We start from the raw sequence: 18899 nt of genomic DNA, 5'->3' as shown, positions 1-18899 counted from the left end.
CATATTATGTCACACTAGGTTTGACAGACAAGGTTTGTGTGTTCTTCCTGTCTGCAGAAAACAATAAGGAATCGAGCATTTCTTGGAAAGCAGAGCCCCTGAACATCTATTCCAAGCCCAGGGGGTATTTGATGTCAATCAATTAAATCTCATTAAGACAGCGAAGGGAAATAAAAACAAACTCAATTCAAGCAATGGTAGAAATAAATAATCAACATTCAAAATGTATTTAAGCCCAGTGAGCTGTTGAATAATCATGGCAAAGGTATGCGGTGTAGACAGAGCCCTGAGCATCTGTACGTGGTGACTGTTTGTTGCACTGCAGCATTAAAGCCTAAGCTTCATCCTCCCATCTGGGCGTGCTGTAAAACGATTGGACGACAGCCAGCAGGGAGGAGAGAAAAGACAAATAAAAAGCGCTTCACAAATGGGACGGATTGGCTCTCGGGGACCTGTAAAAAGACTGCACATGTCATGAGAAAGTTACAGCGGCTTTATTAGTGGAACGTGCAGCATCAGCAAAGGAGTCAAACAAGTCTGCTATGCCTGACGCAGCTTGTAAAATGGATGTATTATTTTTCATAATCTTCAGGGAGTTCTGTCCATAGGCTTATAGATAGGCTTTCAGTGAATCAATCAGGGGTCGCTAACGTGGTCATTCATTTCTCTCAAAGACCCAGACTGATGTCACTTGTGGAACAGAAAAGTGCTTCATTTGTCGATTTTGGTCCGTTCACGCGCTGAAGATTGACTGTCAAACACTGACATTATAATTGTTTCTCGCTGTTGTGCGGGAAGGTTGTGGAAAGAAATAACATACTACGTTAGCTACAAAGGCTTTGGGTTGATCACGCTGTGTATCTGACAGCTTGGCCAATCATGTGGAAGGCCTCTGAAAACAATTGGTTTGATGGTGATGCGATAAAGGTCAATACAACACTCTCTTTCCACAGCTATTGATTGCTTTCAAAATATTCACAGTAATCTGAGAAGTGATGAGATACGAACAATCTCAAACTATGACATCAAGGAAGAAATGTTTAAAGTGCTGCAGTACAGCAAGTTAGTTGATATCCTGACTAGACAACTCTTCCACAGTACAGCAATTGTTGTTAGACAACTCTTCTGCAGTACAGTAATTGTTGTTAGACAACTCTTCTGCAGTACAGTAATTGTTGTTAGACAACTTTTACACAAATTATATTTAACCCTCCCGTTGTCCTAGGGTCAAAATACCCGCCACTGTGTTGAACCAACTTTATTTAATTTTTATATTTTTTGGATCATTTGTGAGGAGGCAGTGATACTTTCTTTAAAGTCTCACTGTCTCCTTCTCACAAATGATCCCCAAAATATAACAATTAAATAAAGTTGGTTCAACACAGTGGCGGGTCATTTTGACCCTAGGACAACGGGAGGGTTAATCCATTTTGAATTCAGGCTGTAACACAACAACATGTGGAATAAGTCAAGGGGTGTGTATACTTTCTGAAGGCTATGTAAGTCTTGAAAATACCATCTGAATTATATCTAAGCCCAAGCAGAAAAAGTTACTGTCCCTAAAGTAAGCAAGCACAGTGCATTACAAGGGGACTGATCACTTGATAGAATTGTCTAACAACAATTACTGTATTGAGGAAGAGTTGTCTTGCAACAATTACTGTACTGTGGAAAAAGTCAGGGGGTGTGAATACTTTCTGAAGGAACTGTATGCTACTTTATCCATCAGGGTTGATTATGTATTCTAACATTAACAAAATGAGTAATGGGGAATGTTTGAACAATTCTTTCAACACGACACAGCTGATGAGACTATGGCTGCGTTTAGATAGGCAGCCCAATTCTGATCTTTTTTCCCTTATTGTTTTTTTGACCTATCAGATCAGTGAAAAGATCTGATGTGATTGGTCAAAAGACCAATTAGTGTAAAACATATCAGAATTGGGCTGCCTGTCTACACGCAGCCATTGTGATAGATGGCACCCAGTTATCTTTGATGCCACCCCTACTGCCAAAGATAACGTTCTATAATCTCTCTCAAATTCCATCTGTGGTGGTGTCTTGCAGTATCATAATAATCTTAATACATTTAAATACTCCAGACTCTATATCACTCTATCACTCGACCAATCAGGGCACATATAACAGTATGGCAATTAGTTCATAAAATGAGATTCCCCATAATCAATTCAATTCAATTCAATTCAAAGGGCTTTATTGGCATGGGAAACATATGTTTACATTGCCAAAACAAGTGAAATAGATAATTATCTCCCACACAGAAAATATGAAGACTGACTGTGACCAATGGAGATTCATTTCCCTGGATTGAGATAACCGCGATACAATAAAACAATTTGGCTAAAATACTGAGATATTCAAGAACTTCTCCAGTGATTGATAGATTCTCCCCCACGCCCCCCATGCCCCTTACACACTCTTAAATCTCCAAGCGTAATATGGGTGTTTCCATGGAAACCCTATCTCTTGAAATTACTAGATAGTTGTTTGTGCGCCCAATTCGTTTCTCAGCACCAGTTTCAGTCTAAAGGAAAGCTTATATTTCTGCTCTAAGGGAAAGCTTTCCCCTTGACTTATATCTCTGCTCAAAGTCCTCTGAGGCCATATGAGCCTGTGTCAGCAGGGACCGTCTTTTCCAGTGGTAGCGAGCAGGGTCTGATAGTGGCATACCACAAATTCTTAGAAATTCTTAGAATTATTCTTGGGGATTCTTAGAAAGATAGACTGCTGCAAAAAACATGCAATAGTAGCCTTACACTAGCTGCTGCTAAAGAGGGATGTTAAAAAATAAGTCAGATCTGATCTTCTATTGTGGCCGGTGAATGGGAGGCAGTAATTTGATATTGTGCTACTGTTTAGTATTGAGTGGCTTGTCATATTCCTCCTTTGGGCTTCTGTTCAGATTACTTTAGAGGGAGGTAAGGACAGACAATTCATTCTGTATTATCTCATTCTGAGTGTAAATCTACTGCAGGATTGGCCATTGGCCAAGATGATTGGAATACTTATAATTCTCAAAATGATTTCCTTTTCCACTGTAACTCGAGACAGTCTGGGATTTAGTGAATAGCTCATCAATGTATTGCCTATCTGATCCCACCTTATTTTCCAGAGATTCCAATGTACAGGTGTCGGATCTTAATTTGATCACTCTTTTGTTGCTGAGAATTTTCCTGCACCGCAGGAAATGCGGATGAGCTTTGTGATTTACATAATATTCACTGAAAACCCACACTAACACACGGTTATATTAACAGTATTGCACTTTTCATGTAGCCTACTTTTGGCAATGTAATAGCCTAATAACCGATCAAGCAACATTATGGTCAAATTAAGATCCTACATCTGTACAGCTACAGTATTATACAGCTTGTGAAGAGTATAAATGCTTTATGTTAAAGCTATGTTTTTCACCTTTATGTAATATAATATGAATGAAAGGACAAAACGAAAGAGCTGACGTTTTAAATTGAATTAGTCAAGATGTCTCAGTGGAAACAGCTGTCCAGAAATACAATACAGTGTGGGGGAGCTGGTCAGTTTGGCACATCTCAGATGGGGTCCCGAACAAGAACAGCCTGCACTACTTTATGCAAATGCACAAATTAAAATCAACCTACTTTAATGAGGACATCAAAGGAAGTGTCCCCATGCAACTGGAGCGCTGCCTGAGTCGCTGACTGCGAACCAGAGAGAGCCTGCTCCACAGCCCGCTCTATTTTACACTTCCTGAGAGAGGGCCACTTCGATCCCACTCCTAGAGATTTGAGACTCGTTTAAATAGAGAGGAGTTCCTGAGCAAGCCAAAATTTACTTTCTCACAGATGATCAACCCAAAGATGAGAAACACTGCATCTATACTAAGTCATGATTGTGTTACTGTAAGGTCTCACACCAAGCAAATCAACCCATGGTCTAAGAAGCCATTCATATGTTGTATACATTGACCAATTACATTCCAAGTAACTCCGAAAAGGCCCCTTAACCATCTACTGTATACGCATTATGTTTAAATGGATCACCCATAATGTTCTTTAATAACAGTATTTGCAGTCAAGCCTCTCCTTAAAGCATTCAAGGAATACTCAAGCACTATCACAAGGATGGAAGCAAGAAGGGACATTATTAACCAGCAGCTGTTGAGTGTGTCAAATGTTGAGACTTACGATGCAGCAAAAATACACCTTATCGTGTGTGTGAATGCATGCCTGCCTGTGTGTGTGTTCTTGCATGCATGTGTGTGTGTGTGTGTATGTGTGTGTGTGTGTGTGTGTGTGTGTGTGTGTGTTTGATGGTCACTTGGCTGTCTCTGGGTCTCTCCCTCCCCCTCTTCACCTCAGCACCTGTCTCTGTCTCGCGGCACCAATTATCTAGAAGAGAGCAGGACCCCAGCAGCAGCACTGAGCCAGGTCAGTCCTACAGCGTTACCTCTTCTCTGCAGGAGCCACCCTGTCAGGATAGTATAGAGATCTGCCAGTCAGCTGCCCCAACTGTCAACTCCACAGAACTGATTGAAAATAATAATTTAGACCCTGCACGTTTTCAAGTTATTCAAAACCTAACCCACACATTTCAATATATTTCACCAGCAGCTTTAATTGTCAATCCTATCAATAGGCCTACATATCATGCAGTGTTTTATTACTGCATGATATTCCCATTCTTCAGACTGATAAATGTTTTTGATAAATGTTTCCCCTATTAGAGAGGTGAACTGTGTGGTAATTGAATAGCTGGTCCAGTGATGTGGATAGCAGGACACCGTGTCTAATATAGATGAGCCAGATGCTAACACTACTACTATCTACACTATGTCGTTTTGACGTCATTGAGCCAATGGTTTTGGAATATCATTTTTGGCTCCAGTTAGTCAGTATAATTTAACACATCACCTGGGCCTAGTTTTTCAAGAGTCCCAATTCAAGTAAATGATTCGTCCATTCTATTCATTCCATTTCTATCAGTGGAGGCTCCTCAGAGGAGGAAGGGGAGGACCATCCTCAGTGAATTTTATAAAAATAAAAATTGTTAAACATTTAAAGTTGTCCTTTTTAGATATAACTATACTAAATATAATCCCATTTGACCAAATAATTGATTAAAACACACTACTTTGCAATGAAGGTATACAGTAGCCTCAACAGCACTCTGTAGGCTAGCACCATGGTTTAGCTGGAGGACAGCTAGCTTCCGTCCTCCTCTGGGTACATTGACTCCAATACAAAACCTAGGAGGCTCATGGTTCTCACCCCCTTCCATAGACTTACACAGAAATTATGGCAAGTTCCGGAGGACGTCCTCCAACCTATCAGAGCTCTTGCAGCATAAGCTACAGCTAGCCAGCACTGCAGTGCAAAAATTGGTGAGTAGTTGACTCAAAGAGAGAGAAAGACAATAGTTGAACAGTTTTGATCTGTGAGAATGTGATTTGAAGGAGTCAGGCGCAGGAGGGTAAATCACCGAATACAGAGTTTATTCCGTAGTACACAGATACGCTGGATAGCGTCAACAACACAGGGCGTAATACAGGCGCACTGGAACACAATACAGGCACACGGGGAGAAATAATCCCGGCAATACAAAGTACGGGTAGCTCAACCGAGCTACACTCATCTTCACATAAAACAATCAGCCACAAGGACAAGGCGGCAGAGGGAACTCTTATACACGGACTAATGAGGGGATATGAACCAAGTGTGTGTAATTGACAAGACAAGACAAATGGAATGATGATATATGGAGCGGCAGTGGATAGTAAGCCGGTGACGACGAACGCCGAAGCCTGCCCGAACAAGGAGGGGAGGCAGCCTCGGCGGAAGTCGTGACATGAACAAATAAATGTCTTCTAAATGAAGGGGAAGCAAGAGAGAGATAGAGAGAAAGATTGTCTTTTTTTCAGTTTCACTTACTTAGCGAGCAAATGCAGCTAGCTAGTTTAGCCTTCTCAAACACCCTGCTCAAACAGAGGGATGCTATGTTAGCTAGCTAGCATGACTATCCAACACAACACTCGGAACTCTTCCAATTCAAGGTAAGATTTTGTTTTACTAATTTATTGCCACCGTGGCCCACCGGTGTAAGTGCTAAACTGCTTACTGACTGTACACTGTAACGTTACTGCATGATTGTAGCGGGTTTACTAGACCGTTAGTTCTATTAGCTATGATGACTATGATGTTACTTTAGCTAATATGGTGACAACGATGTAGGCTGTGTACAGCGGTTATGATATGGTTGGCTACATACAGCTGATGTGTTGTACATTGAAGTCCACAAGCGAAGGGAAAAGGTGAGAGGAGGAGAGTGCAGAGAAGAAATACAATGTGGCTGCTATGAAAGTGAACTGTGTTTACGCGCAATCGGGTGTATTTATTCTGCCGATTCTGTTGAAAAACGTTTCTTAAACAGAAGCAAACAGAACAAAACGGGGATAAACATACCTGAATTTGTCCAATAGAAACTCTTGTTTGCAACTGTTGGACTAATGATTACACCCTATATCAGCTAGATGCAGGCAAGAGTATGCAAGGCGGTATTGAATGTGTCACTGTCTGTCCATGTGTCACTGTCTGTCACCTTGTAAACTTTCATTCATAGGCTAGGTTGTAGCAACCTCATGATGGGTACAGGTGAAAATTTGAGTATAATGTAGTAGTAGCCTAAACTTATCACTGTTACATTGAACTGGGTGAATGGAATATGAATGACAGTCATCCAATATGCTATAATAGAAATAAGGCCATGCCCATTAAAAAATATATCATCCTCTCTCATCTTAAACGGCATTGACCGCCACTGATTTCTATGCATTTAATCCTATCCGATAGGCGGAATCCAGATAACCTTTGAAAAACTAGGTGCAGGTGCATACCCTTAGGGCAACAGATCGCTCAATGACTTGTGGTAATTAAAATGGGTTGATACACGATTTTGAAAAATGTTAGTTATAGTAAGACATAATTTGATAAATACAACATGATAAAGGACAAGTTGTAATTTATTCCTCCTTATTCGCCATGCAGAATTTATTCAATTTAGGGAAAACATCAATCATTGCCATTTTCTATGGATTTTCTTATTTAATTCTCAATACAGTTACCTTCAAGACGTGCAACAGAATGATAACCCACAATGCACCCCTCTCAATCTCATTTCAGTCGGTTAAGATCTTGGTTGCCAGCAGCTACAGTAGTTCCCAGAAGTTGGTTGAATGAGGGCCCCTTAGTCACAGGTCACAGGTTGCAGACAAAGAAAAGCATGAAAGTAAAGCTGTTTTGTCTGGTGTCCTTAAAGATATGGTCAAAATGGTTCATAGCATCAATTCGATTTCCAATCTGTGACCATTGAGCACCTCTACCTTTCATTCTATATTGGAAGAGTAGCATAAAAGCATGTATCATGGTCAGCAAACTACTTAAGTATAATAATTACTATTTTCAACTGTAAAAAATGTACTGTTTAGTATATGTAGAGAGTGCATTGATGTAAGCTAGAGTATTGATACTGTGCAGCATGTACAGTTGCCATGGTACAAATCTATGAATTTCACAAAATAATACACAGTTATCAAATAATCCAGCAGCAACATGAAATGTTAATTATTATGAAATAATAATTAGGGAAAATCAAGTCTGACATTTCAAAGTGGAAATAACAAACTTGAAAAGCCTTTTTACTGAAATACACTACAAGTTTGATCGAATTAAGATCCTACATCTGTAGGGCCTTATTTCAGCAAATTCCGGTGAGCTGAGCTACAGATGAAAAGTAGGGCAGGATTGGAATGTTTTAAACATAAAGGCGCTATGTAACTACACTGATATCTCTTTGTCAGAGACTCAAAGTGGCACATCAGAACAAAGATGTTCTTTTAAAATTGTTGGTTTATCCTTTGCCAAACAAAACAAAACTAAAAAACTAAATCCCAATTTACTTCAGACTGCGATCACAGTTTTCAGGGTTTGACTTTCATTCTTCTTTGTTCCCCAATTAACACTAAGGCTTGAGTGTTTCTAATAGACCATAGCATAGACAATCTTCTACCCAAAAAATGCACAGCTGAATACACAATAAATGCATGTCAAGGGATTAAAACCATAACTCTAATCAGGGCATAAGCCCATAAGAGACATAAGTGGTCAGAAAACTTGCTTTAAAACTGCCATATCTTCTCTATGCCCCATGGCAAAATGTGTAGAATTGTAGGAAATGTACTTTAAAACATACATTTTCAGTCAAGAGCCACTAATAAAATGTGCCTGCTTGGTGTGGGGGCCCCCAAAAGGCTAGAGCCGGCCCTGACTCAGATACATCAATTCTCAACATTATCTCTGAAGCGATGCCTTTCAGCGGCACACTAATGATGCCTGTGGGTGAGCACACAATAACCGACAAACAAACATGATGATGACTCATGAATGAATAGCCTCAGCATGTCTCCCAGTCAGTGAGCTCTATTTTTCAGCACCAGACAGCGGAGAGGGAAGCAGGCAGGAACCACCCTGATCCCATATGAGTCAGCTGCAATCATATGCTCCTCTCACCGTGCCTAACAAACCCAACATCTGGGGCTGGACACGGTGGATCAGACCCTGGAGCTTTTCCCTGTCCCACTCCTCCTAACAGAAGACTGCAATGTGATCATCAACACACACACACACTGGCCAGTCAATCCCACAGCACAGCCAGCCCCCAAGATTGCCGATATGGTCCCAATTCCATCTGTGTCTTTCCACTGCCAAGACCCCATGTTGATGTTGTATAGAGTTTTTAACAAATATGCATTTAGTGTTTCTTTAAAGCATCGGTATTCTTTATTTGTTTGCAGTTTTAATTTGATTAATAAATAAAACAGTACAGGTGTGGTTGTCTTACCTTTGGGTACTGTTGAACTGGGATGAGTACTCTTTCCGAGAGCTTGATGTTTTTGTTACTGATGACATCGAGGTATTTCTTCACGTCACCGTCTTTTCTCAACTCATCCCCCTCATACTTTTCGATTTCTGTAGGAAAAGGTATTCAAGAATAAATGATTAGATATGCAAACAGAACTTCAACGGAAAGGTTAACCAACGTTCCTCAACATCCTTATCATTGACAGAGAAGATCCGGTTTTATATGCTAGCTTATTTGTTTTCTTATTGGACTGTTTCAGTGGTTCTACACTCTCAGTAAAAATGGTTTTTCGGCTCTCCCCATAGGAGAACCCTTTTGGGTTCCATGTAGAACCCTCTGTAGAAAGGGTTCTACATACATGTAACCCAAAAGGGTTCTACATGTAACCCAAAAGGGTTCTACCTGGAACCAAAAGGGTTCTATCTGCAACCAAAAAGGGTTATTCAAAGGGTTTTCTTATGGGGACAGCCGAAGAACCCTTTAAGGTTTTAGATAGCACCTTTTTTTACTAAGAGCGTAGTGTGCCAGGCAAGCTCAATCTAGTGCAGTTCATTTATTCATAATATGATATGAACCCAGGTCTGTGACAGAGTAATCAGGATAATTCAGTCCCTAAGCATACCTTACATCATCATCAAAGTTATTTATAGTGTCTAAATGGTGAGAGGAGTAGTTGACATGAGCTGTCAGGTCAAGCATACGAAACAGTCATGAGTTGGAGACCCACTGCGCCGAACAGTGATATTTGTTGATTGATACATTTTATAGCACTTGGGAGAGTTGACTGAAAGGCATACAGCCACGAAACATTAAGGAGCTGGCAATGAAGCTGTCACCTGTCGTCTCTGGGGATCCCCCTCTGTCACTGGCAAATTAATGCTCTGCAGAATTAAGAATTATGAACCTGCACCACTCTTGTAGAACAATACTAGAGAGACCTGGGTATGGGAGAGATAGGAAGACAGGCAGCATGGGGTGGAGGTGATGTCTCACTCAGAGAGCCAGGCAGCATGGGGTGGAGGTGATCTCTCACTCAGAGAGCCAGGCAGCATGAGGTGGAGGTGATCTCTCACTCAGAGAGCCAGGCAGCATGGGGTGGAGGTGATCTCTCACTCAGAGAGCCAGGCAGCACAGGGTGGAGGTGATCTCTCACTCAGAGAGCCAGGCAGCACGGGGTGGACGTGATCTCTCACTCAGAGAGCCAGGCAGCATGGGGTGGAGGTGATCTCTCACTCAGAGAGCCAGGTAGCATGGGGTGGAGGTGATCTCTCACTCAGAGAGCCAGGCAGCACGGGGTGGACGTGATCTCTCACTCAGAGAGCCAGGCAGCATGGGGTGGAGGTGATCTCTCACTCAGAGAGCCAGGTAGCATGGGGTGGAGGTGATCTCTCACTCAGAGAGCCAGGCAGCACGGGGTGGAGGTGATATCTCACTCAGAGAGCCAGGCAGCACGGGGTGGACGTGATCTCTCACTCAGAGAGCCAGGCAGCACGGGTGGAGGTGATCTCTCACTCAGAGAGCCAGACAGCACAGGTGGAGGTGATGTCTCACTCAGAGAGCCAGGCAGCACGGGTGGAGGTGATCTCTCACTCAGAGAGCCAGGCAGCACGGGTGGAGGTGATCTTTCACTCAGAGAGCCAGGCAGCATGGGGTGGAGGTGATCTCTCACTCAGAAAGCCAGGCAGCGCAGGGTGGAGGTGATCTCTCACTCAGAGAGCCAGGCAGCACGGGGTGGAGGTGATCTCTCACTCAGAGAGCCAGGCAGCATGGGGTGGAGGTGATCTCTCACTCAGAGAGCCAGGCAGCATGGGGTGGAGGTGATCTCTCACTCAGAGAGCCAGGCAGCATGGGGTGGAGGTGATATCTCACTCAGAGAGCCAGGCAGCACGGGGTGGAGGTGATATCTCACTCAGAGAGCCAGGCAGCATGGGGTGGAGGTGATCTCTCACTCAGAGAGCCAGGCAGCACGGGTGGAGGTGATCTCTCACTCAGAGAGCCAGACAGCACGGGTGGAGGTGATGTCTCACTCAGAGAGCCAGGCAGCACGGGTGGAGGTGATCTCTCACTCAGAGAGCCAGGCAGCACGGGTGGAGGTGATCTTTCACTCAGAGAGCCAGGCAGCATGGGGTGGAGGTGATCTCTCACTCAGAAAGCCAGGCAGCGCAGGGTGGAGGTGATCTCTCACTCAGAGAGCCAGGCGCACGGGTGGAGGTGATCTCTCACTCAGAGAGCCAGGCAGCACGGGGTGGGACGTGATCTCTCACTCAGAGAGCCAGGCAGCACGGGTGGAGGTGATCTCTCACTCAGAGAGCCAGACAGCACGGGTGGAGGTGATGTCTCACTCAGAGAGCCAGGCAGCACGGGTGGAAGTGATCTCTCACTCAGAGAGCCAGGCAGCACGGGTGGAGGTGATCTTTCACTCAGAGAGCCAGGCAGCATGGGGGTGGAGGTGATCTCTCACTCAGAAAGCCAGGCAGCGCAGGGTGGAGGTGATCTCTCACTCAGAGAGCCAGGCAGCACGGGGTGGAGGTGATCTCTCACTCAGAGAGCCAGGCAGCATGGGGTGGAGGTGATCTCTCACTCAGAGAGCCAGGCAGCATGGGGTGGAGGTGATATCTCACTCAGAGAGCCAGGCAGCACGGGGTGGAGGTGATATCTCACTCAGAGAGCCAGGCAGCATGGGGTGGAGGTGATCTCTCACTCAGAGAGCCAGGCAGCATGGGGGGGAGGTGATCTCTCACTCAGAGAGCCAGGCAGCATGGGGGGGAGGTGATCTCTCACTCGGAGATCCCCCTCCCCCTCCTCTCCTCCTCAACAGTTCTGATCTAGAGCGATTCAGCTCCATCTAGTTATTCACCATTATGACAAACAAAGGTGTGAGTAAGACGAGGGTAAAGTGCATCCTGTTGGCAGAGCTTCCCAGCAGGGGGCTGTTGGTTGGTTATGTATGTGCTGCTGTGTTTGTCTCAGTTACAGACGAACCTGAAAGGCTTTGTTCCTTCTCAATGAACTCCAGGAATTCTCCAACAGAAAGTTGCTCCCATTCTACATTCCATTCAGGCCTTAAGACTCTGTGTAGGATGATAGTTATAATACCCAAAGTAAAATAGTCATTTAGCAGACATTCTTATCCAGAGTGACTTACTGGAGCAATTAGGGTTAAGCGCCTTGCTCAAGGGCACAGCAACAGCTTTTTTCAACTAGTCAGTTCTGGGATTCAAACCAGCAACCTTTTGGTTATTGGTCCAGTGCTCTTAACCGCTAGGCTACCAGCTTGTAAGGGTACAACAACGGTCATGAGAGGAATACAGCATGTACCGCATGACCATGTGGGATGGATTCAATCAAAGCCTCTGTCATGCTATGCAGTACCAATGTTCACAAACTACCTGTGCCCACAGCACACACACAAAGTAGAAGCACCTGTGCCTAGTTGTGTTCTCAAAATGTAATTTTGTTTGACCACGGCGCATGGCACTGCATACATTCTGCAAAACAAGTTTGATTGAATTGCGCCTCTTGTGGCCCTAACTGTTAGGGAGTGTAACAGTATTTTGGGGAGCGCTGTACATTGTGTCTCCATAGAGACAGCCAAGCTAAGCTTACAAAGTCTGGAATATTGGCTCCAGTTCAGGCTACGCAGTTCCCTGTGTGAAGAAGGAACCACATGGAATTTCAAGAGTCTGGCTGTAAAGTAATCAACTCATTATGGTCCAATTTGTTTCCAGCTACTGGTCCCAAGGAAGTTGGGTTTCCTTGATGTCTTTCCTGCATATTAAACATCCTGGCTTAATGATCCTTACATTTTGCCTCAGTCCTTGATCCTTTACATTCATCAATGCCCTCTGAAAAATACTGATGTTGCTTTACATCTATGTACCAAGGGCTGGATTCAGGGTGGATTTAATGTAGGTAATACTTAGGTTTTAGTTGAATGCATTTATCCGACATTGCAGATAGTGAGTTTCCCAGACTGACAGAAAAGTCCCAGTAACGTGGTTGATTCAGGGAGGTTTTCAGCAGATTGAACTGCATGGTTCTTTCAAACATGACAGAATCCCTTTGAGATTCTTTGGATTGGAACACACTGCCAGTGCTGTCTTGTTCCCACAATCTCACTCCTTTTAACTGTCTCACATAAAGGAGCTAAACTGAACTCAGAATGAGACACTTCCAGTGTGCGCCGCTTTGAAAACGCCACTTAATAATGATGTTATGAATTTGATTCAGTGAAGCTAGTGTCAAGTTGTAGGAGTGTTGAGGCTCCAGCAAACACCACAATTATAAACTGCCTTTAGGTATCAACTGAATAGGGTTTAGAGAGCTTTTCTACTTTGGAGTGGGACATGTCCATAATATTATTTCTAAACACCGTGAAAATTATATTGTGCTAGGGACTCACATAGGATAATTTCCACAAAAATGAAATTGCGCTGAGGTACCCAGTAAAAAAAACTTTAAATCACCTCCTCTCCACTTGCACACACGTACAGAGGCCTAGTTGAAAAGCCTTGAACAGGGAGGATAGTGATTTCATCATCCTGCTCACCAATCTTTCTGACTCTGAATAGAGCAACCCACTGCTAAGTGAAATCAGAACACTCCAACACCTGCCAGTCTGTACCCCTCAGATTCTTTACTGACCTCCCCCCCCCCAGGTGAACTGCTCCAAGACCTCTCTAGCCCCTTTAACGCTACCATCTGCTGACTGCATATGCTCTGGCTGGCCCGGTGACACCTGCCTTCTCTAGAGGATGCAGTAAAGTAGCCAGGTGACCCCAGCCCGCTGGCAGGAAGGTCTCGCACAGAAATCAAACTTTTGAAATTATTGAAAAAGCATGCTTAGACGGCAAGAGGGCAGGGACAATCTATATACCCAGGTGTGGTGGGAAGCATGATTTCTGGGTGGGGAGGGAGGATGCGGGCGGGTTTATGGGTCGGGGTTACCTTTGTATGCATTTAATTTGATTGTTTTTGTACCTGTAACCCCCCTCTGAAAAAGAAAAATGTCAAAGCAATGACTGCTTTTAACTGCCTATGAGCCATTGAATTGAACAACCATTGAATATGAGCCATTGAATTGAACAACCATTGAATATGAGCCATTGAATTGAACGACAATAAACACAAGGACACCCACCCTCTTGAGTCATATTGGTTTTATAGAAAACAACTTTACCATCAACCATTGCGATATTGATCATATATTGTGCAACCCTAACATGGATTAGTTCTGAATGTACAATATTGTAGCCTCTCTATTCTCTTTTTAAAGCACAATGTGAACGCAACAAACTGTTACTGTCACAAATAAGCCTTGCACTGTTCTTTTTATAAAACAAGGTCATGTGCAGCAGTTACATGTGTCAAATGTGAAAAGAAATGCTGGATTAACGTTACAATCTTTGTAGATAATAAGTCCAATCACCAAACCAGACAGAAGGCCAGATAGTTACTAAATTTCCAATCTACCATTTTCGTCTTAACCATTATAATATAGAACTGCAGACATAGTACTGACATGTGCATTAGAAACACACTAAGCTGTAACCAGTCAGAATGGAGACCCATAGTGTGTTTGACAGTTCTTCTCACTTGAAGCATCCTTCCTATGTTCACTGGGAAAACTGTGAATCATTTGGCATGTGTGTGAGTGTCTGACTAAGAGTCTCTTTCCCCAATCATGAATATGTATAATCTAATATCTATTTCAGACGACAGGGAGAGTTCACCTTACTGTTCCACTGTGCTGCATATTAAAGTGTCGTATCGTCCTTCTGATCTCTCCTACCTACTGGAGGTCATTTTTTATTATGGTGCTACGTCTTTTGTGCGTGTTACTGAATCGATGTAATTGACCCCAAGGGAATGGTATCTGACCAGCCTCAATGCATCAAACACAGCCAGAACAAGTCAAACGCATGCAGTTTTTTTTTTTTTTTTTATGTCTCACGAAAGAATCCACACTAAAACAGATCACCAAACCAACAATGAAGCAATTCATGGTCAAAATGAATTTGTCAAAGTATACAGTAAATACAACCTCAGTAACCCTAATAAGGTGACTTGAGTGAATTACTGTACCTGTGCGTGCAATAGTTATGTACAACATAAACAAGATACTGCATAATTAATTTGACATTATTGTGGGTGGAAAATGTATCTTATGTGAGTTACCTCTCACCCTCTCTCCCTCTTTCCCTCTCTCTCTCTCTCTCTCTCCCTGCCTCCCTCCCTCGCTTCTATTCAGATATAACTTCTGATATGTTAATTGTCTTACAAATGAGCATCATCATTCAACAGGCCATTGAAGCATTTTATTTACCTTGCATGTAAGTAGAGGTGTGCAGATTTATAAGCATTGATTATATACCATTTAATGTAGGTGCCAATATTGGATTGGATTTAATTGTAAATGATACCTGCTTTGATATGGATACATCACAACACTTAAATAAATATAGGATGTCTACTCATGTAAACACGTTATTGCATAAGTATGACAAAGAATAACAACAAATCATATAATATCATATACCACTTAAAGTATTATATTCTATCTCCAACAAGAGCTAATAGTTTCCTTCATGTTAATACAATTCCTTAATTGAACCATTGCCTTGGGCTTCACTCTGAGAATGGGTGATGGGAGGGATATATGCAGCTGTCATACTCCTGGAGGTAAATTACCATGCTAAGGGATTTAAGCGTACAACCGGCTGTGTTGCACAGCAGACATCTCTACTGTGGCCTCTGCTTTACTGAGCCTTATGTTATGCCTAGAAGTAGCCTGCAGCCCAGAGCCATCCAAGGTGGTACCCCTGTCAGATGTGAGGTTACAGTCACATCCACACTTTAATTTCCTGGTTTCATAACTCCACCAGCAGCTACATTAACCACAGTGAGAGTTCTGTAACATCATTTAACCATTAAACAAAACGGAACTGACATTTCATCCAAACCATGTATTCATATTTTTGACAGATAAATTAAATAGACTGAAGTTAAAAATCAAACACTGCTATTTGTCCACCGGACTCTTTTGATCTACAGGCAACGTAAGATATACACTACTGGTCAAAAGTTTTAGACACCTACTCATTCAAGGGTTTTTCTTTATTTTTACTATTTTCTACATTGTAGAATAATAGTGAAGACATCAAAACTATGAAATAATACATATGGAATCATGTAGTAACCAAAAAAGTGTTAAACAAATCAAAATATATTTTATATTTGAGATTCTTCAAATAGCCACCCTTTGCCATGATGACAGCTTTGCACACTCTTGGCATTCTCTCAACCAGCTTCATGAGGTAGTCACCTTGGAATGCATGTCAATTTACAGGAGTGCTTCTTAAAAGTTAATTTGTGGAATTTCTTTCCTTCTTAATGCATTTGCGCCAATCAGTTGTGTTGTGACAAGGTAGGGAGGGGGAGGGGCATACAAAGGACCAAGTCCATATTATGTCAAGAACAGCTCAAATAAGCAAAGAGTAATGACAGTCCATAATTACTTTAAGACATGAAGGTCAGTCAATACGGAAAACTTCAAGAACTTTGAACGTTTCTTCAAGTGGAGTTGCAAAAATTCATCAAGCGCTATGATGAATCTGGCTCTCATGAGGACCGCCACAGGAATGGAAGACCCAGAGTTACCTCTGCTGCAGAGGATACGTTCATTAGAGTTACCAGCCTCAGAAATTGCAGCCCAAATAAATGCTTCACAGAGTTCAAGTAACAGACACATCTCAACATCAACTGTTCAGAGGAGACTGTATGAATCAGGCCTTCATGGTGGAATTGCTGCAAAGAAACCACTACTAAAGGACACCAATGAGAAGAAGAGACTTGCTTGGGCCAAGAAACACGAGCAATGGACATTAGACCGTTGGAATTTTGTCCTTTGGTCTGGAGTCCAAATTTGAGATTTTTGGTTCCAACCGCCGTGTCTTTGTGAGACACCGTGTGGGTGAACGGATGATCTCCGCATGTGTATTTCCCACCATAATGCATGGAGGAGGAGGTGTTATGGTGTGGGGGTGCTTTGCTGGTGACACTGTCTGTGATTTATTTAGAATTCAAGGAACACTTAACCAGCATGGCTACCACAGCATTCTGCAGCGATACGCCATCCCATCTGGTTTGGGCTTAGTGGGACTATCATTTGTTTTTCAACAGGACAATGACCCAACACACCTCCAGGCTGTGTAAGGGCAATTTGACCAAGAAGGAGAGTGATGGAGTGCTGCATCAGATGACCTGGCCTCCACAATCCCCCGACCTCAACCAAATTGAGATGGTTTGGGATGAGTCGGACCGCAGAGTGAAGGAAAAGCAGCCAACAAGTGCTCAGCATATGTGGGAACTCCTTCAAGACTGTTGGAAAAGCATTCCAGGTGAAGCTGGTTGAGAGAATGCCAAGAGTGTGCAAAGCTGTCATCAAGGCAAAGGGTGGCTATTTGAAGAATCTCAAATATTACATATATTTTGTTTTGTTTAACAATTTTTGGGTTACTACATGATTCCATATGTATTATTTCATAGTTTTGATGTCTTTACTATTATTCTACAATGTAGAAAATAGTAAAAATAAAGAAAAACCCTTGAATGAGTAGGTGTTCTAAAACTTTTGACCGGTAGTGTATGATATTTAATAACAATCTATCCAAATTTGAATTCAATAACATTAAAATGGAACGAAACGGGGTAGTGGAGCATTACTTCTGTTAGTAAATCAGATGTACAGTTGAAGTCGGAAGTTTACATACACCTTAGCCAAATACATTTAAACTCTGTTTTTCACAATTCCTGACATTAAATCCTAGTAAAGATTCCCTGTTTTAGGTCAGTTAGGATACCCACTTTATTTTAAGAATGTGAAATGTCAGAATAATAGTAGAGAGAATGATTTATTTCAGCTTTTATTTCTTTCATCACATTCCCAGTGGGTCAGAAGATTACATACACTCAATTAGTATTTGGTAGCATGGCCTTTAAATTGTTTAACTTGGGTCAAACGTTTCGGGTAGCCTTCCACAAGTTTCCCACAATAAGTTGGGTGAATTTTGGCCCATTCCTCCTGACAGAGCTGGTTTAACTGAGTCAGGTTTGTAGGCCTCCTTGCTCGCACACGCTTTTTCAGTTCTGCCCACAAATGTTCTATAGGATTGTGGTCAGGGCTTTCTGATGGCCACTCCAATACCTTGACTTTGTTGACCTTAAGCCATTTTGCCACAACTTTGGAAGTATGCTTGGTGTCATTGTCCATTTGGAAGACACATTTGCGACCAAGCTTTAACTTCCTGACTGATGTCTTGAGATGTTGCTTCAATATATCCACATAATTTTCCTTCCTCATGATGCCATCTATTTTGTGAAGTGCACCAGTCCCTCCTGCAGCAAAGCACCCCCACAGCATGATGCTGCCACCCTCGTGCTTCACGTTTGGGATGGTGTATTTCGGCTAGCATCCCCCTTTTTCCTCCAAACATAACGATGGTCATTATGGCCAAACAGTTATATTTATGTTTCATCAGACCCAAGGACATTTCTCCAAAAAGTACGATCTTTGTCCCCATGTGCAGTTGCAAACCGTAGTCTGGCTTTTTTATGGCGGTTTTGGAGCAGTGGCTTCTTCCTTGCTGAGCGACCTTTCAGGTTATGTCGATATATCACTTGTTTTACTGTGGGTATAGATACTTTTGTACCCGTTTCCTCCAGCATTTTAACAAGGTCCTTTGCTGTTGTTCTGGGATTGATTTGCACTTTTCGCACCAAAGTACGTTAATCTCTAGGAGACAGAACGCGTCTCCTTCTTGAGCAGTATGACGGCTGCGTGGTCCCATGGTGTTTATACTTGCGTACTATTGTTTGTACAGATGAACGTGATACGTTCAGGCGTTTGGAAATTGCTCCCAAGGATTAACCAGACTTGTGGAGGTCTACAATTGTTTTTCTGAGGTCTTGGCTGATTTGTTTTG

The 18899-nt window shown here is 42.6% G+C and overlaps 1 protein-coding gene across 4 annotated transcripts in view; it reads right to left on the bottom strand.

Annotated features, from left to right (window-relative positions):
* The window catches only part of LOC121547099 (KH domain-containing, RNA-binding, signal transduction-associated protein 2-like), a 164468-nt gene that overhangs the window by 120068 nt on the left and 25501 nt on the right, over window positions 1-18899 (bottom strand). For all 4 annotated transcript variants that reach the window (XR_006657692.1, XR_006657691.1, XR_005996488.2 and 1 more), the window contains exon 2: window positions 8896-9023. Coding sequence is in view for 1 of the 4 variants with exons in the window: in XM_041858207.2 (XP_041714141.1) it covers window positions 8896-9023 (128 nt within the window). In the remaining 3 variants the exon portion in view is untranslated. The remainder of the gene's footprint in view (window positions 1-8895; window positions 9024-18899) is intronic.

This window comes from Coregonus clupeaformis, chromosome 31, assembly GCF_020615455.1.
Source record: "Coregonus clupeaformis isolate EN_2021a chromosome 31, ASM2061545v1, whole genome shotgun sequence".
NCBI lineage: Eukaryota > Metazoa > Chordata > Actinopteri > Salmoniformes > Salmonidae > Coregonus > Coregonus clupeaformis.
This window is presented reverse-complemented; position numbering and strand designations above follow the sequence as displayed.